The sequence below is a fragment of the Hydractinia symbiolongicarpus genome, chromosome 10 (assembly GCF_029227915.1).
Source record: "Hydractinia symbiolongicarpus strain clone_291-10 chromosome 10, HSymV2.1, whole genome shotgun sequence".
NCBI classification, from domain to species: domain Eukaryota; kingdom Metazoa; phylum Cnidaria; class Hydrozoa; order Anthoathecata; family Hydractiniidae; genus Hydractinia; species Hydractinia symbiolongicarpus.
Window position 1 is genome coordinate 1,179,460 of NC_079884.1, and position 23,998 is coordinate 1,203,457.

Below are 23,998 nucleotides of genomic sequence, written 5' to 3' on the forward strand. Positions count from 1 at the left end.
AATTATTCCTTTTTCTAACCAATATCAGTAAAAAAAAAAGATAAAAAAATAAAATCAAATATTTATTTTATCCAGGAGGTTCTGTTTTTGCTAATTCCTGCCTTTTTATTAGCCAGATCAGATTTTTTATCATCTGTGAACAACCTTTTTCTTGCATATGGCTATCGGAAAATATAGAAAGAGACTCTTTTCTCATTTTCTTGATTCATTCGTTCTCATAAAAATACATGAATTCCTAATATTTGATAAATCTTGTATAGTTTGATATCAAGTTACTTCTAGCACAACCTCTTATTTATAAACAGAAAAATACATAAAATCCTTCCTAATAAACCACTAGGAATAATCAGTGGATAATTATAGTAAGTGGATAAGTATAATATATTTGTAATATTTAAGGTCAAAATCTTCTTTATCCATCAATTATCTTTAAAATGATACATCGTTAAAATTAATACTATACAAAAATAAAAACAACACTAACTTATCATAAATCCTTTACATATCTCATACAGTTTTCTAATGTTTCATCTTTCTGCCAACCACCAGCGTATTCTACAATATACTTCACATACTTAAACACATGTTCAGCCCTCTTGGTGTTCTCCACACCTTGTCGATGAATCATAGAAAGGTTGAACTTATTTGTGGAATAAATCATTAATTCCATAACATCCCAATTTTTTATCCATAACCCTCCAACGCAGTGAATGGACTCAATAGCAAACTCTCCAAAATCAATACAACCTGGAAATCTAAAGATAAAAAAATATAGTGAAATAAGAAGCAAACTATGTTCAGATTCTATAAGTTGGTGCTAAAATTTAAGTCCTAAATTCAACTTTTATTCACACACTAGATAATGGCATCTACAACTTAGAATTGTATGGAATATTATAACCAGTGTATTTTAACTTCTTGTTTTATTTAACAAACATTCCATGACAATGAAACAAATTAATTCAATCTCAAATACTGAATGCAAGAATGCAAGAAAAAAAAATTAAAAACATGCTTTATGAAACAACATCTTACCTTCTCATGTTAGACACACAAAATTGTTGTGACACTCCAAACTTCTCCATTGCAGTTTTCTTTTCTTCTGAATTACAAACATTCTCATTACATGCAAAATCAAACAAATGAAACTTATGATTGTCACTCATTTTTTCCAACAAAGTCTCTCTGATTTGTCTAGCCAACTCCCAAAATGTTGTAACTTTTTTAATAGAGCAGCAAAGTAGAAATTGTGTCACTGATAGATTACAGCAATTACTAGCAGTATTATTGGATACTCTATCCCTAAGATTAATAGGTATGTTAACACTCACATTCAGCTGTTCAGCAGAGACGGCTTTAGCTCCAAATATGTTGCCACCAAACCCGAAAAACATGGAAGCAGTAAGCGCTGCTCCTACAGAAACTTTGTAATAACGACATGCTTTCAGGAAATTTGCATACACATTATTAGTACTTGTGTAATACAAAGCTTCAGTCACATTGATTTCTTCAAATGGTAGGGAACAATTTAAAGACTTGTAAACACCTCTTGTGTAAGTCTCATAATTTTCTTTCAACTTCTCATGTGTATCAGTCAATCCTGATAAAGCCATGTCATCAACAGATGGTGGGGGTGAAAAAGGTGTGGTATCGAGTTCTTCACCTTCACACAGTTGCTTGTACGCTTTCAAAATATCATGAACTATAGTCATCCCATTAGTACCATCTGCAGCATAATGCATGTAAACAGGAATTAAGTAAGCTGATACATTTGATTGCTTGATAAAAAAAACTTTTAATGCAGAATAAAATTCACACTTCAACGGTTCACGAAGAAGTGAACTAGAATATCTCAAACAAATATCTTTCCAATTATATTCATCTGGTAAAACTTCAAAAACATCTTCGATCTTTTCCAATGGAACAAACTTCCAGTTTCCATCATCAATTTTTTTTACGCCAGCATTGAAATTAGGCTGGACAGTAATAAAGTGATACACAGCCTTTTTCAGCAAGTCAGTGTTGATTGATGACTTTGTAGACAGTAGTGTTGGTACAACAACATTGCAGATTGCAGGTGGAGCAATTTTTCTTTCTAACCTACACAAATATCTTTTTTGACTCATTTTACGAAGCAGGGTAATTCAAATCTGTAAAAAAAAAGTTATTCGCTTGTATGTTATTTTTTACTTCGTTAAAGCACCGTATGATTTTATAACCATATAAATTGTTTTTACAACACATTTATAACAAGCATAAATACTTCTTATAGGTATATCAAGGCTTGTCATGCTGGAAGCGAAACAAATTATATAGCATACTTCTTAGACACCTCAGTCAGGTTGACCACAGATTTAAAACTTGACAAGTTTAAAGATTTTAGGAAAATTTAGGAGTTATTTGGGTCATATTTTTAGAAACACTAAACAAATGTAATTTTGCTAAAATTTTAAGAGGAACTGAAATTTAATAATAATCAAACCTTTCCTTTTTTAAATGTCAATTAGGCTGCTTAATTCAAATTGCATATAATTCATCAATATAATTCATCAATATAATTCATCAATATAATTCATCAGTCATGTTGCAAGATAAACACAAGGCTCAATTTTTTGTCACATAAAACATAAAAACAGCTGTTTGAAAGAAATTTTATAAGAATTAAATATTTTAAATCAAATTTTTTTAGGGTATTTTAAGAGGGTTTTTGAGGTTATTTATGAGGGACGTGTTGCCACCATGTTTACAAAATCTTTTTACACCCAGCTTATGTTTTGGAAAAAGAATTGCTGCTACCCGAATATAAACTACATGCATAATAAATAACTTAAAGTAGTAAAAGATGAAAATAATTATACAATATTATATTTTGTTTGTCTGAATGGCACTTAATTTTGAAAGATTAACAACTCTTAACACTTAAGTTATAAAAATAAAAAGAAATTAAAAACTTGTATGTAGTTTCAAACATTACGTTCATAATTAGAGGTGCAAAAATAACGAACAATAGAATTCTTTTAGGAATATCTTTGCATACATATATAGAAAAAATATAATCATATTTTTACAAAAATTTCTCTTAACCAGGTAATACTAACATAACTTGATAAATATTAACATACTTACATTTAAAATATATTATATTCATATATTTAGAAATGTAATTTTACAGACCAGTGGTACTATCAGCAACACTTAAAGTAAAGAGGATCATTCGTAACAACAGAACACTCGTTGAAAAGCATTATAGAGTTAAAAATGGGCGTGGGAACATCTCCTCTATAGACAAGAAATCTGTTTCTTAGAAACAATGTAATAAATATGCAGACGATTTTATATACTACATTAAATAATCGTAATTTTTATTCCTCTCCTGTAAAATCAAAAATTAAGGACAAATGGTGAGTTATGCCCACAGGGTCTTTTGGTATATGGTATATAAAAAAATCATCAGTTAATTTAGCAAATCCATGCGTTGGTAAATTTAAATTTATATTCCATTGTCTGGTTTCATTACACATACAACTGTTTTCCAGGATATTAAAGTAGTAGACTTGTACACCAACACTGTTTACATTTTACTACATAAGATGTACAAGCCAACTTTGAAGTACTAAAAACAGAAAAATTGAAATGGTCAACATGAATAACTGTTTTTTAAATCATTTTTGTAATTGAAAAAAAAATTCATTCAATACACATCTACCTGTATCACATCAATGACAACCTTGCAATGTTTTTTTTAATGCTATACATACTTCTCTCTGGTGCGTAATAAATTTATTGCATAAACAAAAGAAAGTTTGTATTTAGAGTTGCTGGTTGTGTACAAGATTAGAATAGACACACACAAGAATACTGCACATGAATTTTAGACCAATGTGTTGTGAAAACAGATTTTTTATGTTTGGTTTACAGTAAAAGATAAAAATGATAATGAATGCAAATTTTGCCATGCTGCAAACAGAAAAATACATTGGAAGAGAGATTTCTCTCTTCCAATGGTTGTTCCAATGGCTCAGGGGTAATCGTCTATGAAGTATCAAATTAAACAGTACAGCCAGACATAACATAAACAAACAGACATTACATAACTTGCACATGAATTATACCTCAGAAAGGATAAGAATGTTAGAGAATTCCATTCAGATTTGAAAGAAATTAAGCACAATGATTCAAAGCTCAAAACAGCAATACTATGCTATTTGTTTAGCAGGTAATTATCTAATGTCAAAAATGTAAAATTAAATTGCTTAAAATTGTTGTTTATTTACAGTATTCAGAAATTACATCTACATTTTAAAAGAGTTATGATTTACATCAATCAGACTACTCATGCAAACATGGACTAAATGTTTTCTCCCAGTTCTAAAGTTGAGCTACTTCTTTTTTTTAACTTATATAAAAAAGGTGTTTGCCAATTGATGACATCCAATTTAGCTTTTAAGTAACTGAAATGAATTCATGAATCTCTACAGATTTATCTGAAGAAGTTGTAATGGCACCAACTAACGAATTAAGAGATCGCTAATCACGATTCGCGATTCGCGAATCGTGATTGGTTTTACAGACTAGCGATCTCAAAATGCTCATTAAATAAACAATCGTGATCCTAAAATTATAAGTTTTTCATATTTTTACCTGAGTCTATATCATAAATATTGTTTTGATTCTCACAACAGTTTTTTTGAATGATTCAAAGTTTTATTGCATAACTTCGTCTCATCTCACTGGTTTCGAGCATGTCGTTTGATCAAATAATAAATTATATGTTACAAAGAATGATTTTCCCATAGAACTGACGTGTTTCTATGGTTCTTTTGTTGTTGATTCTTTCTAACTATTGCGAAGTTGACAAAAATTAACAAGGACAATAAAGCCAGTCTCAAAACAGTTCCTAAGTGTGAGAAGGAGTTCAATTGTAAATTTGAATTTGTTTTAACTGGCAACGATGTCACATACGTTGTAAAGTGTGTAAAAGATGGGAATTAAAGGGAAACTAAGGTCAAAAAAAAATGTTGTTAAAAAAAAATTAAGAACGTTGTATAACATCTAAATAAACTATTGAAAAAAAATTAACTCTTAATTTTCATTATTTAGGCTGTTTTAGCCCATTAAAGTTCTAAGGTTTTCTGAAATTAACCGTGTACTCCATTCACGGTTCCTCGTGAACCATACAGAATTATGACGTATGAGCTGCGAGACTCAAAATCACTTAGTCATGGATAGCAGCGAAGAAAGTAGTTGTGCTAGTGAACATAGCGAAGTATATAGTTCTGAAACAGATGAAAGTATTTGCAAAGGGTTTTATGATAACGAACCTGAATATACTGAAAGTCAGTTGAAAAACATTTGTTCATCAAAAACTGCAAATGATATTTCAGACGACGACGAAGATGAGGATTTAGACTCAAGCAGGTTAGAAAACTTACATTGGTGTAAGTGTAAAAAATGTGATATACACGAGTTAATGACTGTTAAAGAATGCAAGTGTTGTTTGGAGTTTACAACTTTACTGGGAGAAAAGCTGGAAGAGAATACATGTATTACCTTGCATAAAGATTTTAATATTCTTTGTTTAAATCGCACCGTATTAGAGACAGCAAGCATTAGACATCGCAGATATCAAAATAATTTCAAGGATATAAAATCTTTTCAAAACAAGTAAGCTTATTATTCTACCTTTCAAAACAAATATAAAATATTACTTCATATGCAAAAAAAAAATGCGTTCTTTATCTACATAAAAGTTCGTTTACTGAATGTGAGTCAAAGAATATTTAAAAATATATATACAACATTTTGTAAGGCCTAGGTTCCACAACAACAAAACATATATTCTTTTTAGACAACTACGCTTTCAGCATACAGACAATATACGGCTTGGGTGCATTACTATGAAACACTGGGAAAAGGATGTAGAGTTGTTATACCGGCATGCGTTGTGAAAAAAATTCGTGAAAGTTTCCCAGAAAAAGATGGAAAATATACAGGATTCAAAGCTTTTGTAGATTTGTAAAATCTGTAATTTAATACGGTAGTGCCATCCATGTTAATAAATTCGTAAGTTTTGTGTTTAAAAATAGTTGGAACTGCTCCACAAAGTAGCTCTTTCCGTTTCGATGGTATCCCCGTTAGACGTCCTTTTAAATCATCTTTAATGCAGTCAGGATGGAAGTGGTCTTCACATACAACTTTATTTTTCCCAAATGGAAATGTTTCTACATTAAATCCAGTACCAATATTATGCAACCATTGTGCTGCGCGAAGTTTTTCAGTTGTATTCACTGGCTTTGGGATCATGAAAAAACTTTTTTTAGCAGTTATTCTCCCAGTGGTTTGCGAACATCCATATGCCAGGCAACTTGGCATTTTGAGTAGTAAAGACAAAATGTTTAAGAAGTAAAATTCATCTTTTATGTCTTCATACATCAAATCAGGCGAACCTTATAGTATGGTTTCACTTACTCACTCGCGGATCATACGTCATTGCTCTCCATTGTAGAGTTTTTTTATGTACTCTAACGGAGATGTAAATAATAACCTTTTTACTCTAAAATCCTCATAAAAATACATTTTTTTTGAAAAAAAATTTAAGGTATCTTTTTTAAATAGTATAATAAACATTTTATGAAAAAAAAAAATTTTGACCTTAGTTTCCCTTTAAAAATCAAAAATATGAAGGGATTTCAGGTGATATGGATCAGCCCAGGGACACTGTAAAATAAAAAGATAGTGTTAAAGTACACTGTAATTGAGCCACCTGAACACTGGCTTTCACGGTGGATTGGGAGTTCTTATCAAAGAAAATTCGCCATGGCTCCAGGTAAATCATTGCTTAAACCACTGTCTTGAATTGGCAATCAAGGACGCCTTCAAAAACACTGCTTTTATCAAAATTGATGAACCATTGAGTGAATTATACAAGCTGTACCAGTATTTATCAAAGCACATTTAAGAGCTTAGAAGATGTGCTTGGGATGATGAAATACCAAAACCAACAAAAGCAACTGGGACTCGTCGGATTGATTATAAAATCAGAGCAATGTTCATTGTTCTGGAGAATTATAGTGTGTATTCCAACACATTGAATCTCTTTCGCAAATAGATTCTCAAGATCACATATAACATCATTCCCACCATTTACCCTGCAAATGACTGCACAAACAACTTAAAACATGCATGTCAACACACAGCCACTTCTTTACACCTCCTTCTTCTGAATAGGTCATCGAAAACATTATACACATACAATCAAATTAAACCAAATAAAAATGAAATTACAACACATGCTCATTCCTACACTAATACCAGAAACCATAATGTGTGGCCAACTGTCTTTACGTAAGTCAGGTAAGTATTACACTACACCCGTCTCCTCTTGTGACCAACAAAAACAACAATAAAAAACACGAAACATACTCCTCACTAGTTGTTCGCATTTTGTTAAAATAAATGATATAGTTTGATAATAGTGTGATTTGTGGGTGTCCTCAAACTAAAATCCCTGGTTCTAAAAATCAAAGAAATTATACAAATTTTCTTCAATAATGTTGTTCTTTAAAAAAGTCAAATCATTTCATAGAAGAGCATTTAAATGTTTGGAAAACAGTGTTGACATACAAACAATGCACTGAGTTACAAAACGACCCTATTTGACTACGTAAGTACTGTAACTTTTGCATTAAACTCTCTGATAGAGAGTATTTTGCTTACTTGTGGTACTTCATCAGAGAGGAGATGACGTATGAGCAACAATAACATGGAAACCATTACTTAAAACACGAATTTTACAACGAGAGAATGGGAGGAGATCACAAAAGCAGCTTCACTAAAAATGGTACATGAAAAGATGCATTTGTTGGAACCATGGCATTTGTCCAGCCTGCCTGACATAACAAACATTTTACTGTGGGATGTAGGTAACAATGGTTCAAAGACTATTTTGTTAAAGATTTATATTAAGTCTCCATTGGACATCATATATCAGGTTGTAAAGACCACTCATGTGTGATACATAAAGATGTGTATTAGATGAAAATAATTTGACAACGCTGGTGTATGATTTTATTACTGCTTGAGATAAAAATTATAATCTTCTAAGTTTAGCAATTCTACCAATAGAAAATGTTTAAATCAACAAATCATGTGTACAAATGCAGGGTTAAAACATGAGCACCTTTTCATATTGTTTACTTTGTAAATTTACTCACACTACTATAAATGGCTATATGAACTTGATGCCTTTATATTTATCTTTTTTTGATGAGACTTTTTAGAATGATTAGGTGGGGAAGTTATTTTTGGACCACGACTTGAAAGATCTTGCCTTGAACGGATAACAGATTCCACAAGCTCATTAACCTAAAAATAAGAGAGTTCTTAATTTAATTAAAGGAGAACTAACCATAGCCTATGAGGTTATATGTTTTATGTTTTTTTTGCTCTGATAATTGAGATTTTTAGGTCAAAATAACCCTATAATTTTTATAAGATTTACATTATCTTGAAAAGGAAATCTACGGAAAGAGTGCTCAATACGAAAGTACAGAGCTAACATTCATTCGTTTATTTACAAGATAAAAATAATAATATGTACATAACTCTGAGTTTCACGCTGAGCGATCATCAGACGTACACTAACTTAAAAAACTATATCAATGCCTTATACAAAAAAATAAAATACACTGTAATTAAGTCAAGTCCGGTGGGATCGTTTTAATGTTTTTCAAGAAATACTTGTTTACATGACAACAAGTAGAAACCAGTTCCATTCCATTTATTCAATAGTTTTAAATTAGATGTGATGATATGGTACTTCTCCGTAAGAAAAAGGTTGCATGTGTTTCCACCATTTTTATAAGGAGAGGCATGGTCGATTATTCGCCAAGAAAATATCGGTTCTATACCTTCTTTCTTCAAATGCCACACGTGTTTAGACAGTTCTGTAGAGTTTGCCTTGTTTTCGTATCTAAATGTGTGTGCATGTTGGTTGTAACGGGACTTAAATGTATTTTCCGTCAAGCCTATGTAGTTTGCATCTTCTTCGTTGCTAATTGTGGACACGTTGCATAGATAAATTGCATGCCTATCCTGACATTTCCTGTCTAGAGGGCATGCATCTCTTTGTCTGCAGTTGCAGGTTGCGGTGTTGTTATGAGTCACGCTATCTGAAAGAACATTCTTGTTGTGCGTTGAAATTATGGTTGAGATGTTAGATAAGCAGGTGTAGCTTACTTTTAACGTGTTCCGGTTAAATAACTTACGCAGCTTAAGATGTTATTATGCCGGACAATGTAAAAGCTTTTATTTTTACAAAAAGTTAATTTTTTTATTATACATTTTATATGTTCGGAAATATTATAAAATTTACATAAATATCTTAACAAATAATAAAAAAAATTTTAGTCAATTTATATGAAAAAAGTGTAATAGTATTCTAAAACATTTATACCTTTTTCTTCCCCTTGATAATGCTGAAGTTGAACTGTTTGTCTTCCATACATTTTTTCAAAACAACTGCTTCTTTTGGTGGCTCAGAGATACCAGGCAAAGGTTTTACCTTATTGATATGGTCTAAAGATTACATAATTAAATAAAACAAAACACATTTAATAATGAAATGAATCTAAAATAAGAACCAGAACAAATAAGCAGATGTTTGAAAAAGAGATATACTAGCTAGATACCTGTTTCTTTCTCATCTTTACTGTTTTCTTGAATGACTAATATCAGGGCTTCGATAATAAGCATCCCAAAATCACTTTTGATTGCTTCTTCAATTGTTTGAGCAGGAAATAATCTTGCAAACATAGAAAATGCTTCTTTATTTGATGCATCGAAATATAATGCAGATATTACATCTATTTTTGCCTCATCTATTTTCTAAAAAAGGAAAGGCATGTCATTTTTATGATAAGCGCCAAACTGAAATTAGATTTACATATTCTACATAATGCCAGTAAACGTAAGTTAAATTGGAAACAGACACAGCAAGCAGAAATGTCACACATGTCGCAAACAGCATTTTGTTGACATGTGTTGTTACACCACAAATAAGAAATCACAAATGAAGGCATTGGAAAAATCATGCTCCTAACAAAGGGAGAAAGAATCAATTTTTTTCTAAGGACACTGACTCTTTTGATGGTTCCTTCCAAAAAATAAATTTCAAAAGCAACAACGAAAAAAAGTCTGAACACAGATAGCACCTACTTCTTGCATATATCTTGATCTAGCACGTGATAAATAAAAAGCTGATACAGTTATATTTAATGATATTGCTAGTGAAAAATACTCTTCTGCACGGTCATATTTCCGATCTTTATACTCCATAATTCCCAAATCGTTGTATACAACTGATAAACGTAAATTTATACTCTTGTCATTTGGAGCTAATTCTTGTGCTTGTTGGTAATCCAATAGGGCAAAATGTATATTCCCAAGCTTATAGAAGCAATCTAATAAAGAAAATTTATATTATAATATTCACTGTTGACAACACAAAATATTGTGATGCAGAAAATACATATGACGGGCAACATGTGTGAAATTAAAATGATTCTCTACAATAAACAATTCGGGCAAATACATTAGCTAAATTAAAGTAATCTGAAAGGTAGATTCATGGTGTATATAATCTTGAAAATCATAATATTTACCCCCTCTGTTGGAATATAAAGCTTTGTCTTGTTTTTCACCTTTAATTGCTTTTTTTAACAAAGCAACAGCCTCTTCATAAAACCCCTTACTAAAAAAATACAATTTCATCTAAATAAAATCTCTAAATCACTTTAAAAAAAATGGATTTGTTCCTGAGAAATTTTAAGATATTTTTAAATACACAAAATACACAGACATTAAACTTACTTGAAACAATCCACAGCAAAATCATTAAATGTCAGTAATAACTGCTTTTGAGATGCAACATAAAGTTCCACATCAGGGTCATGGTTTAATTTTTCCATTGCTAACAACAAGTCGTCTACCGCTGCACTAAAGTCAAGATTCCGGCGATGCATACCAGCTCTAATAATAAAGAAATTATTATTAGAAGTAACAGTAATTTGTTTTAAGCAAAAGCTGTCATTTTGCCCTAAATTTATTATGGATACACACTACACAAAAAATGACACTGTCTTTAATTAACAGCAAAATGATAAAGAAAACCAACTTGACCGGCTTTCAATAAGTCCCAAAGAGCATTTACATTTATGGGTTTTTTTTAGAGTTTGTGTCAATTATGAATACTTTCCTCAAAATAATAGTTGTAAATTTAAAACTTAGTAGGCTGTTAATACCTATCTTATATTAAGAACGTTATTTTGCTTTTTGTGGGTACTTTGTACATTGAAAGTAACATTTTTTCGAGGTGATTCACAAAACAGTTCTTTTGAGTTTTTCGTGCTTTTAGAAAACTGTTTTTTAGGTTGCATATTCTATTATTTAGGGTGAAGGCTTGGTTGCTGAACATTTTAAATTTCAGCTTAGCAAGGTGATCAGCAATTGCTACGTTTAACCCAAACCTAAACTTCAACCCTTAGTTGCTTTAAAAAGAAGTATTCAGGGCGTCCCTGCAGTTTGAAAATGATACCACAGTTTATCATAGCCTTTTAATCAGACTTTTAATCAAACTTTAAATACCTGAGCACAAGATATTCTGTAACGGAAGGATTTATATTAATGGCATGTGATATCTTCATGATTGCTTCTTTAGGCTTGCCACACATATCAAATTTTATAGCCTAGTATAAAAAAACATGTAAACTATTCGCTAAAATATTCCATAATAAAAAAAAATAATTTACGGAATCGTTTATCATGCATTGATATTTAAAAATTATTAAAAGAATAAAAAAAAAATTATTTTAGCTGTAAATAAAATAAAATCATTTTGATTTTATTCTGAATAGTTTAGCAAAGTTTAAAGAATGGCAACGAATACAAATAAGACAAAAAGTTGGGAAATTTAAAGTATGTTTGCCCTAAGGGGGAGGGAGAGGGTCAGGTAATAAGTTTGTGTACATCTTTGAGTGTACTTTTTGTAAAACAAATCAATTTCTTATGTGCTTTCAGTTGATTGTTACAGCTCTGTATTGGTTAATACTGGAAAGTTGTAATTGTTTATAATGTGTAATATGTGTACAAATGGCCATTTGATCTTTGCAATACACTATTAGCATTTTTTGAGCATGCATTGCTCCTTTTGTTAATGTATTTATATTATGCTTGCTGTCTGTATGCCAAATATGGTAGTGCCAAGTAGCACTGGGCAAATTCCCATAGATTTTTTCACAGGGTAACTGCTGGTTGAAAGGGAATGTAAACTTCATGTTTTTCAGAGAGGAAAAATGGTAGCCTATTGTATATGGGAGAGGAGACAAAAAAAGTGTCAATATATAATAGACTCCAGATACACCTTTGACATAAGTATTATTTATTATTTAGTATTATTTTAAAATTTTCACTCAATTCATGAAGCATAATGCAACTTAATTAGGTAGATGCACATTTAATGAACAAACACAATTTTTGCAAAAGAAACTCATTCCTTTAGAACAGATAGTGATAATGCGTATGGTTTGCTCATTTTTTTGCTTCATTATAAAATAGACTGTTGTTTTTCACTAGGTAATAGAAGCACTGCTAACATAAAATAAAAAATTACGTTATGCCAAAAAAAATAAAAGTAAAAAACAACAAAATCTGCAATGACACACTTAAAAACTATTGCACATCTACCCGTTATCACAGGCCTGGTCATGAAAATTCACACCTGCTAGCGCTGAATCACATATGTAAATTAATCAAGTTTATTGCTCACAAGCTCATAAAAATTTATTTGCATTCAAGCAAAAAATGTATGCATCTTTTTTCTGCTGTAATCTCAATTAAACTATTTTAGAAAAACGTGATTAATTAAAAAATTAAATAATATAAACTTAAATTACAAAAAAAAACGCAATTTTATGTATCTCTGAACTAGCTACTGTATTTTCCGGTATATAACCCACGGGTTATATGTTTCCTTTTTTCAGCAGAATCTTTTGTGCATTGTTTTTCATTTATTTGTAGTAATAAAAATATTATAAAATTATGCAGAATGAAACAAAGCAGACATTGCATCAAGAAAGTATAATACACAAAAGATTAATATAACTGCATGCGCGATCCTATACGTAGTAACCTTACTTCACCTACGTGATTTAATTTTTTTTTCACAGTAAAATTGCTTTATTGCTTGTAGTTTGCCGGGCATGAATAAAAAAGAATTTTTTGCTGAGCGAAATCTTGTGTTTCGTGCTCTGCTACTTGATTTCGTGTAAACAAACACCTTAAGTAGTACAGCTTAGAGGTAGCACTAACTTTAAAATAAACAAATAAAACTTCAGAATAATTAATTGTGAACCTACACTTGTGATATCAAACTGTCATGGTAGCAAACATAGAAAGGTTTGAGTGAGTATCACTGTGTAACTGACACTGATGCCATAATGACAGTGATGTGGAAGAATCTTTTACTGATGACAACTTTATACATTCTTGCATTACATAGCTAGCTGTGAAAAATGTTTTGTTGGTAATGTTGATAGCTAGTTATAGAACAATTTCCAAAGCCTAGGCACACACTGGAGGTAGCTAGCTACATGTCTATGTATGTAAGTGGCTGCAAACTATCCAGTATTTTAATTGTTTTTCTTTTTGTGAAGTTCTGTAAAGTCCTGTAAAGTAGTTAACCTCAATTTCAGCTGTGCCAAAAAATGTGGAAGTTTGGATTTTGGAAAGAGAGAGGACTCACATTTTTCCAAATGTCCAATTGCATGTCAATTGGACATTTGGAAAAATGTGAGTTAAACTTTAGAAAATGTACACACAGAATTTATAGAATAAAAACTGCAACCCAGATATGCACTCACACACCGAGTACACTTGGAAATTTTCGTTCTTCTAAAAGTGTGTATCCGTGTTTGCAGCTTTTATATGATGCTTGGAGATTTTTGCTCTTTAAATAGTGGGTATCTACCTTGCAGCTTTTATATGATAACCAAGATTTTTTTGGGAAACCATGCACCCACCCATCATGACAACTAACGTCCAATTGTGCCAGTTAATTTTTCATAGTGAATTTAGCTTTAAAACAACAAAGGTTTATGGGGTCATTCACAAAAAATAATGTAGCTGGCATGCTTAAAGAAAAAGAAAGGCGGAGAAGTAGTCTAAAAGCATATCAAAGTGTACAAGGGGAAGGGGATCTTCAAAGGGCTTACATATCCCAGCTTTAGAAAATTAATGCAGTGTTATAAAAGCATATCAAAGTGTACAAGGGGAAGGGGATCTTCAAAGGGCTTACATATCCCAGCTTTAGAAAATTAATGCAGTGTTATAAAAGCATATCAAAGTGTACAAGGGGAAGGGGATCTGCAAAGGGCTTACATATCCCAGCTTTAGAAAATTAATGCAGTGTTTTTATGCATCTTGTCTGCAAAAAATGTGTTGCTTATTTCAACTTTAACACCTTACATTGTCCACTTTTCAAGTAACATTTCATAATTTAATAATTATTAAGTCGATTTTTGGGGAGGGGTGATGTGTACACTCGGGAAAGGGGTGGGTCGAAAGCAAAGCATACAAGGGAGTATAAGGTTGAGGATTTATAGTACGTAAGCATTTTTTGAATAGACCTATTATAGTAGTTATTGACAAATGATTTTTGTCTGTTTTACTGGCATCTGACTGATTATTCCGTATACTATAACTTTATTTTTGGATTGCTTATGTGACCAATTATCTTTTTTTAGGGCCAAAAAAGAACAAATTTGATGGAGCTCCTAACTGGAAAAATAAAGGACTTGTAAATGATTAAAGGAAAATTCCTTCTGGTGCATCACGACCAGTAAACCACAAGGATTTTTGGCTTGAAGTAAAAAAATTGCCACCGTTAACATGAACTGATGCATACAGATTTTGTTTTTGCAGATTTAGTAGTTTTTTTAGCAGACTTTATAGATAATGCCTTTAAATTTTCCAACCTATAGATTTGATTTTAAAATGTTAAAGTTGTAGGTCCGCCATTATGGCAACCGTTTGCCTGATTTTTTATGTTGTATGATATATACTATGTAAGCCTTTTACAAAATGTTATTTATCCTAAAATATTATTTTTTGATTGGGATTTTTTAATTCCTTTTTTAATAAATATTTATTAAATATTATTTTAATTGCTTTACAAACTTAAATAGCAGAAGTATGATCCAATTTATAGCCAGGTAGAATGTAACAAGAAATTCAGCCATATTTCACTGAATATAATAAAACTGTGCAAAATAATCTATATTATAATACCCGTATACGTCTGTCCGTCACGCAAACTGGTAGCTTAGCTGCACAAGTAATGAGACGCACGCAATGCAGTATAAAAAGGACTGCTGAACCCGTGGATTTTTCCACAGGCTAACGACTAGTTCTTAAAAAAACTTAGTGGAAATATTTTGTTTGATACTTTCCGGATTCTTATTATTATTGACTGTTTGCTGCTCTTAAAAAGACATACTAGAATCGAATGTGAATGTAACTTGCAGATTTGAACCTGGCATAGAAGCTTGCGTGGGTAAGCATATGCACACGTTATCAGATTAAACCCACTGCATATCCTTTTATTGTGCACTTCATGTGTTGGTGCAACCTCGACTCCAGGGTTTCCCAATATAAAAAGAGAAAACCAGCCCTGTGATCAAGGTTGGTGTTGGGGCTAAGTATCACTTTGGAAAACGAGGGGTGCATTTGTATTAGCTTTGAAAGAGCAACTGTCATATAACAGTAACCAAGGGGCGACAAGAAGTTGCCACTATAAACTAGTATTATTTATATTGCTTGCCAGTGGTCCTATTATGAGCTCTCTCTAAAACACAATTCTGAAGATCTTTTTTTCTTTTGTGTTGAATGGAAATCTAATGTAACTTGCAGATTTGAACCTGGCATAGAAGCTTGCGTGGGTAGCATATGCACACGTTATCAGATTAAACCCACTGCATATCCTTTTATTGTGCACTTCATGTGTTGGTGCAACCTCGACTCCAGGGTTTCCCAATATAAAAAGAGAAAACCAGCCCTGTGATCAAGGTTGGTGTTGGGGCTAAGTATCACTTTGGAAAACGAGGGGTGCATTTGTATTAGCTTTGAAAGAGCAACTGTCATATAACAGTAACCAAGGGGCGACAAGAAGTTGCCACTATAAACTAGTATTATTTATATTGCTTGCCAGTGGTCCTATTATGAGCTCTCTCTAAAACACAATTCTGAAGATCATTTTTTCTTTTGTGTTGAATGGAAATCTAATCTATTTATATCTTTGCAATCACATTAAGCACATTGACATGACTTGCATTTGGTAATAGAGCAGTATAGCAGGTATCATTTGTTTTAAACATAAACGATAAAGATCCGTCTCGGAGATGGAGACCTGTCACGTCACATTAATTTTAATTGGGTTTTTATAGTTTTTTCGCGCACTTTTCACATGGCTTCTAATCTCCGTACGAATAGGACAAGCGTGTGGTAAAAGTGAGAATCGAAAATATCGTAGTTCTTGATTGAAATCTTAACGTAAAGAGTTTCTTCAAGCAGCAAAAAGGAAGCAAGCGCAGTAAACGACGCAATAGTTAGTTTTCATGTTTTATTTTGTACGTGTAATAGTATGTCTATCGACACAGGCTATATTTGTATTTATTTATGTTGTGTTTATCTTTTTGTATCTTTGTATTTTTTCTGTTTCGTATTTAAGCTATGAAACGTCATCATCATACTGTACTAGACCAACCGATGTACCGTATTTTATTCTACCGCCCCCATGTGTTCGCATAGTTGCGTCTGCTTTCTTGTGTGCCGTACGCGCACAAAACATCATTTTTAGGTGTTATTGACATGTATTTCACAACCTAGTGGCCAAGACTTCATTATTAATTCCTGTTAAAAATATTGAAAAATGTTAAAATTAAATGCATAAATGATATTTTACTTTTTTTATCTTCGCTACTTGCAAGCAACTGGTGACTATTAAAATGATAAAAAATAAATTAAAAATTCAATTAATAGAACACATGCAACTATCTCCTCCCCATTGTTGCAAATTATTTTATCATACAAACTGTGATTGCCGAGATATAAATGGATAACAAAATTATATAAAAATTAGAAAAAATGTTCCATACATCCCTGTTACAGACAATCTGTGACATTTATTATGTTGTTTATTATTATTTCGGCAATCGGAGACAAGGAAGTTAACGCTGAGAGAGTCGCTAGTTCAGAGACTCAGTTCTTGTGTTTGGGTTTCACAAGTTTAAACGTCCCCCACTTGTCTCCGGCATGAACAAAAATAATGACACAGAACTTAAAAACAAACTAAAAAAGCAACCACAAAATACTCTGAATTTTTTTATTAACACGATGCGGGTTATACAAAGGTGCATGTACGTAAAACTCAATGATTGAAATTTTATGCGGGTTATACGAAGGTGCGGGCTATCTGATAGCATCTGATTTGTAACTCCCTAAAAAAGCTGAGCTGCTGGTTATACGATGTGGATGTTATATACCGGAAAATACGGTACTTGAATTTTATTAACAACATTTAATTTATTAAAGTGCAGCCACAAGCAAAAACAGACCAATTAAATAGGCTTGTGAGAGAACATTATTTTCAATTCAGTCTAAGTAATATGTGCCACAAAGCCTTCAGTGTTTAGAGTTTGCTTATTAAATCGTCCCCTAACTCTTTTAATCTCTGATTCTATTGTAATTTTTGACTTTGTAATTTGTTTTGACACTCAGCATTTGCCGACATAATTGGCAATGTATTTTCAACATCTCTAAGCTCTCAATCGTAATTATTTGCTATTGGTAATTTGCATAGCTGTCTTATAAGGGAATGTATGAAGCATTTATCCATAAAAGCTAGAGGAAAAAAATTCAGTTCATATAAATTGTGAGCTTCAACTACATTATTGAAAACGGATAATAACCACTTGTATTTTCAACATCTCTAAGCTCTCAATCGTAATTATTTGCTATTGGTAATTTGCATAGCTGTCTTATAAGGGAATGTATGAAGCATTTATCCACAAAAGCTAAAGGAAAAAAATTCAGTTCATATAAATTGTGAGCTTCAACTACATTATTGAAAACGGATAATAACCACTTGTATGTGTGTGAAAAAATCATATTCCACTAGCGTATTTTCCGGTATATAACCCGTGGGTTATAAGTTGATTTTTACGACTTCCGCCGTTGGTGCGGGTTATGTGATAAGTTTTATATTTTCCGTCATTTATTGTGAAATTTAAAGTTTATACATTTAATGAAGAAAATAGTACCAACGGGATAAAATGAGTACATTAATATACTCCATGCGCGATCATATATCTACGTAATCTTACTTCAACTACGTGATTTAATTTTTTTCACACAGTGAAATTGCTTAACTTTCTATTGCTTGCCAGTGCTATATTATTACGAGCTCTCTCTCTGAAACACAATTCTGGAGATCATTTTTCTTTTGTGTTGAGTGTAATGCTAATCATTTATATCTTTGCAATCACATTGAGCACATTGAAATGATTTGCTTCTGGTAATAGAGCAATATAGCAAGTATCATTTTTAGGTTAAACTGACAGGTATTTCACAACCTAGTGCCCAGGACTTCCTGTTAAAAATATTGAAAAATATTAAAATTAAAGTATAGATAAAAATTTTCTTTTTTATCTTCGCTACCTTCGAGCAACAGGGGTCCACTAAAAATATCAAAAATAAATGTAAAATACAATTAATAAGACACACGCAACTATCTCCTCTTCATTGCCCCCATTCATTTTATCATGCACACTGTGACTGCTTAGATATAAATAGATAACAAAATTCTATAAACATTAGAAAAGAACCTCCGTACATCGCTGTTACAGACAATCCGTGATAATTATTATGTTGTTTATTTTCATGCCAAAAAAACTTAAATATACATAAAAAACAGAGATTTTATTTTAGGTTTATAACATGATAGAATGGTTTTTTTGTTTGTTTTTTGTTTATTTGTTGATCTTCTGCATTAGCAGAAGATCGACAAATCAAATTAATTTTAATTCATTATTATTTCGGCAATCGGAGACAAGGAAGTTGAGACTGAGAGAGTTGCTAGTTCAGACACTCGGTTCTCGTGTTTGGTGTTCACGAGTTTAAGCATCCCCCACTTGTCTCCGGCATGAAAAAAACAGAACACACGCACATTTTTATAAAATGATTAGGGTAAGTAAAAATACGCTAAATTTTTGTCTTAACACGATGCGGGTTATGCAAAGGTGCAGGTAAGTAAAACACATCGATTGAAATTTTATGTGGGTTATATGAAGGTGCGGGCTATCTGATAGCATCTAGTTTATAACTCACTAAAAAAGCTGAGCTTCGGGTTATACGATGTGCGGGTTATATACCAGAAAATACGGTATATTCTTTTTTAGAATTGTATAACTTTATGTAAGTTGAAAGGAATACTAACTGAAAATTTAAAAACTTGAAAAAAAATAATGCAATGTTATAAATCATGTAGCACTGCATTTACCAGAAGCTATTAAAAGGATCTACATACTTTTTCTTTACAGAGTTCTGCATTTTCCTCAAGGTTCTGATGCATGGAACCTGCTTCCTTGTTTTGAGGGTCCACGGAAAGTGCTTCTTTTACGTCAAAGTAAGACAGTGTTGACTGAAAAAATAATAAAAAAGTCATAACTACATATTGCTCCAATGCATGGTTTCCACAATGTATACAATTGCTTTTGCTGGAACTTACATCACCAGAAAAAAGGTGGAGCCGTGCTCTTAATATAAACAAATCTGGATTATTAGATTCAACCTCCAGTCTTTCATTGATTAAAGCAAGACATTCTTGATGACGTTTTAACGAAGCAAGGCACGATATCCTAAAATACAAAGATTTATAACATGCAAGCTTATATCACTACAAAACTTTATTGCCTGGACTATGCATTAAGAGAACAGCTGAATTGCAGCCCTCACAACTCACTTTGACAATTGGCAATTGCCGAGGCAAATGCCAAGGTATTTTTTCCATTGATTAAATTTGATTCAGCAACACTTGTGGGATTTTAAACCAAAACACAGCAAATCAGCAAAATTTTCACTTGCACTAGGTGATAGATATTTACATTATTGCTTACTTCTGACAAGCCTTTCTTGTCGCATAAGATTGTTAAAACGCTATTTATAACGTATTTTCTTATAGCCTTGTTTTCATTTTTTTCCTAGTCTTTTTATCCAAACGCTTGATTTTGATATGTTTTTGGCAATTCGCCCAACATTGGCAAAAATTTCCCTCTCTTAATATCAACTTTCTTATTTTTGCTTAATAACTATGGCTATCAGAGACAAGGAATCAGAGTAACTAGTTCAGATGCTCGGTTCTCTAACTTAAAAAATATAAAGAGCTTAACCACTTAAAAAAATGAAATTAATGGCATGCGAATGACTGTTATGACATCTTTTTCCTTCTGTTTAGAAATTTGTTTGATTTGCAATAAAAACTCTAGACTCTCAAAAGACTTGTTTTGAATTTTTAATTAAATATACCTCTTCGCATGATAATCTTTATTTTCAGGTTTCATATCTGCAGCTCTTGTAAAGCTTTCTAATGCATCCAAGTACATTTCTTCATCGTAGCAACACTGGCCTTGCAAGAAGTAGATAGATGCAAGTTTTGTAAAGTACTCTTCACTCTCTGGTTCAAGGATGCATACTCTTTTGTAGTTTAATATAGCTGATTTATAATCACACAGTTGCAAAAAGGCATCACCACGTAACACATAGTATTTTACATTGTTTGGTTCCATCACCAATGCCTTTTGCAGGTATGGAAAGCATGATTCATAGGATCCTGTTTCATATGATTCCAAAGCAGATTTATACCTGTCAAATGAATAAAATAAATTAACACTTTTTATGAAGATATTATATTGGTGTTTCATTACATCTCCTGAAATGAAGAGAAAAAAACATACTGAAAAATGTTTGCAACATCTAAACTAAAAAAATTTTCAAACCTACATGGACTTTGCTTTATTACTGATAATTTCCTGATACAATTTAAAAGAGTCTGCATTATACTCAATCTTTGGCGATAAACAAAATTTGTTTGCAATAGTTTGTCTGCGTTTTGCAATTTCATTGGCTGCACCAGCTTCCCCATTGTTGGTGCTTTCTTTAAAGAAGTCAATAAATCTGGAGGCTGCTACAAAATGTTCTTGAGATTTTTCCAAGGTTGTGGAGGATGTCTTCCTACCTTTGTTTTCTGTAAGTTCAAGAGTTTCATAGTCTTGCTTTTTATATCCAGTATCAACTTTACTCAAGTCTCTTTGCATTATGTAATTTTATACATTCTAAAAAAAGTAAATTTACAAACACAGAACAGATTCCCTATCTATGTATTGTTACAGTGACTGAAAATGTTGGTAGGAAATCTTTTTATTTACCTTTTAACAGCAACTGAGAATTTTAGTATGGTAGTTTGGCCTTATTGGAAAAATTTTAACAATTTTTCGATTTTTTATTTAAATTACAAGGATTGGTGCTTGTTTTTACTATTCGTATTTTATCTACACTAACTTCTGTTAAAAAATATGGCTGATCAGGATGCCCTTGTATTTTTCATAACATTAATACATGGTTAAAGATGTACAAGTTTGTTTTTTATTCTTTTTCTCTTCAATTTTCACAGGTTATAAATGTTACTATGTTTGATTGAGCTGAGGCAGTCTAAGGTTTATAATTTGTTGTTTCTTTTTGTTTTAGTGGCCCCTGGTGGAAACAATCCACTAACTATAGGTTTTTGTGATTTTCTGGGCTAGTCACTTTAAATAATATTATTATTATTATTACTATTACTATTATTATTATTATTATTATTATTAAAAGACATTGCTCAATACCAATATATTTATGCACATTTGTATAAGTAAAAAATTTTTTTAACCATCTATTAGGGCACTTCTCGGTTCCAGGGGGTGGACTGTTTTTGGAACACAATTTGTACGCTTATAGCCCTTCAGAAGATAAATATAATTTGACAAAAAAAATTCATTTTTTAATGATTTTGTCATTTTTTAAAATGCATGACTTTTCATTTTCCCAACAAAAGACCAAAAATGGAGTGAAAACAATAGAACATAACAAAAAAATGTATTACCTACATTAGATTTATTTTTTTGGACCAGCATGACAACCAAAACCAAAAAAATGTTTAAAAAACTCAGTGGGAATATATTCTCTTGAGAATAACAGAATTTTCCCTTCTTGAGATGATATCTTATCGTTCTAAGTACTTTTGTTTAGAACCTTTTTATAATTGGAAATATTTATTTCTCAAAAAGCCCAGGGAAAAATCCAACCTGCCAGAAAAACAAAAGAAAAATGACTCAATTGAATTTTTATCACATCAGCAATGACAATTCCGTACACACAAAAAAAATTATTTTAGAAATTTGCTTTTGATTAGTTTTAGTGATAATGAGGTTTAAAGGGTTTTGAGTCTGAAAGTAAATTGCTTTTGATAAAAAGGGAGCTTGGAAACAGATTTTGTACAGTTATTTATTAGCACAAAGTAGGTATAGAACACACAGACAACTAGTTAATAAATAAAAATCTTTGTTTACTCTCAAGATTTTACAACTGAACGCAACATTAGCAGTATATATATCTTATCCCAAATAAAAATTTATTTTCAAGAATAAAAAGTTACCTTACATATATCATAGGAAATATGTAAAAGTCACATTTCTGCATTGCATAAAAGTAATTTCAACACAACAGAATATCTATTTTATTCTTTTTCTTTAGTATCTTTCTGTTTCCTCTGTTGTTCAGCTTCTTTTCGAGCAGCATCTTGTAGTAGTGATACATCTATGTCTTCTGGCGGCAACTGAACATATCTAACCACAGAACCTCTCAGAAAGCAGTTCTTTACAGATAACATATGCGGATATCTTTCAGGATCTGTTACACTTATATCTGTCAGTTTTATATTTAAGTATTGATCAACAGAATCTAGAACTCCAGAAATACTAAGGTCATTCTTTAGCTCTACAATGACTTCTTTACCAACAAGTGATTTAAAAAACGAATAAAAAAGCATTTTGATTGTTATATACTGAAACAAAGAAATATATGCATTAGACTTTTATAAACAACCATTGCCTATTTTATTAACACATTACTTTTATATGTTATAAAACGGACATTAAGCCGAGAATGATGATGATGATGATGATAATTTTAGTTATAAGGAAGTACTGGGCAGGAAAATTCCATGAGAAAACTAACAGGTGCTGTGTATTGCACACATAAATGCAGTTTTAAAAATTCGCTTGTTTCTATAGTATGCAATTTTTAACAGAGGAGGGTGTTACAACAAGCACTTTTTTCCTTGTATTTTGGCATCATGCACACACCTAATATTTTTCTGTTCCAAAGAAAGAATAACAATAATTTTCCAATACAGCAAGTTTACCTGTGCTGTTTTGAAATCTAATAGCTAGCAACTTATGTTGGCATTTAATTAAATGCCAGTGGTTTCAAAACAGAATTTAATTTAACCACAAAAACTGTTTTTAATGTCGCAAATAAAGTCTAATATGCTTGACATTGACTTTTCATACCGAGCATAAGGTGGATTCACAGTCATGAAAGTTGTTGCATGCAGTTTTCCGTTTTAATTGCAGTTTTCACGTCTTTAAACGTTTACAGAGGGCACAAATGTTATCACAAAACACAACGTAAGTACACTACATGTGAATTTTTTTCTCACTTTTTTAATTTTATATTGTCTTGGCTCTAAGCTTCATTGTCATCTTTCTTGATACCTTCATAAGTTATTCACAGATTTAGAAAATTCTAAGAGCACCGTATGTTCGATGATAGCTGGATGTAACCCTACAGCTAG

General features: G+C 31.6%; 4 protein-coding genes across 6 annotated transcripts; 1 reads left to right on the forward strand and 3 right to left on the reverse strand.

The window, feature by feature from the left end:
- Positions 1-187: 187 nt before the first annotated feature.
- On the reverse strand, positions 188-2,126 carry LOC130662542 (uncharacterized). Its single transcript, XM_057461436.1, has 2 exons — positions 1,036-2,126; positions 188-755 (listed from the first exon to the last, which is right to left on the reverse strand). Exons 1-2 carry the CDS (start codon positions 2,124-2,126, stop codon positions 488-490), a joined length of 1,359 nt encoding a protein of 452 aa, XP_057317419.1. The 3' UTR covers positions 188-487.
- LOC130662541 (tetratricopeptide repeat protein 16-like) lies at positions 2,024-21,673 on the reverse strand. 3 transcript variants are annotated; one of them, XM_057461435.1, is made up of 12 exons: positions 21,109-21,673; positions 20,635-20,970; positions 19,838-19,967; positions 19,637-19,750; positions 11,644-11,744; positions 10,870-11,028; positions 10,662-10,750; positions 10,216-10,460; positions 9,690-9,885; positions 9,455-9,576; positions 8,214-8,364; positions 2,024-2,150 (listed from the first exon to the last, which is right to left on the reverse strand). In XM_057461435.1, the coding sequence occupies exons 1-11, from the start codon at positions 21,420-21,422 to the stop codon at positions 8,218-8,220; spliced, it is 1,953 nt and encodes a 650-aa protein (XP_057317418.1). In that variant the 5' UTR covers positions 21,423-21,673; the 3' UTR covers positions 2,024-2,150; positions 8,214-8,217. The 3 variants fall into 3 exon arrangements, with proteins under 3 accessions (XP_057317418.1, XP_057317417.1, XP_057317416.1); XM_057461434.1 differs by lacking the exon at positions 2,024-2,150 and adding an exon at positions 3,008-7,513; XM_057461433.1 differs by lacking the exon at positions 2,024-2,150 and adding an exon at positions 3,008-3,613 and having other exon boundaries at positions 21,109-21,669.
- On the forward strand, positions 5,192-5,989 carry LOC130662544 (uncharacterized). The gene is made up of 2 exons (XM_057461437.1): positions 5,192-5,664; positions 5,849-5,989. Exons 1-2 carry the CDS (start codon positions 5,192-5,194, stop codon positions 5,946-5,948), a joined length of 573 nt encoding a protein of 190 aa, XP_057317420.1. The 3' UTR covers positions 5,949-5,989.
- A 1,018-nt stretch (positions 21,674-22,691) lies between the features above and the next one.
- LOC130662545 (U6 snRNA-associated Sm-like protein LSm2) lies at positions 22,692-23,240 on the reverse strand. The gene has a single exon (XM_057461438.1). The coding sequence runs from the start codon at positions 23,189-23,191 to the stop codon at positions 22,880-22,882; it is 312 nt and encodes a 103-aa protein (XP_057317421.1). The 5' UTR covers positions 23,192-23,240; the 3' UTR covers positions 22,692-22,879.
- Positions 23,241-23,998: the final 758 nt, after the last annotated feature.

Coding starts and splice junctions, on each gene's coding strand:
- LOC130662542 (XM_057461436.1), bottom strand. CDS start 2,126: ATGAGTCAAAAAAGATATTTGTGTAGGTTAGAAAGAAAAATTGCTCCA. Junction 756..1,035: donor TGTGTGTCTAACATGAGAAG/GTAAGATGTTGT, acceptor TTTTATCTTTAG/ATTTCCAGGTTGTATTGATT.
- LOC130662544 (XM_057461437.1), top strand. CDS start 5,192: ATGAGCTGCGAGACTCAAAATCACTTAGTCATGGATAGCAGCGAAGAA. Junction 5,665..5,848: donor ATAAAATCTTTTCAAAACAA/GTAAGCTTATTA, acceptor TATTCTTTTTAG/ACAACTACGCTTTCAGCATA.
- LOC130662541 (XM_057461435.1), bottom strand. CDS start 21,422: ATGCAAAGAGACTTGAGTAAAGTTGATACTGGATATAAAAAGCAAGAC. Junction 9,886..10,215: donor GATCAAGATATATGCAAGAA/GTAGGTGCTATC, acceptor TTCCTTTTTTAG/AAAATAGATGAGGCAAAAAT. Junction 9,577..9,689: donor TAAAGATGAGAAAGAAACAG/GTATCTAGCTAG, acceptor TGTAATCTTTAG/ACCATATCAATAAGGTAAAA.
- LOC130662545 (XM_057461438.1), bottom strand. CDS start 23,191: ATGCTTTTTTATTCGTTTTTTAAATCACTTGTTGGTAAAGAAGTCATT.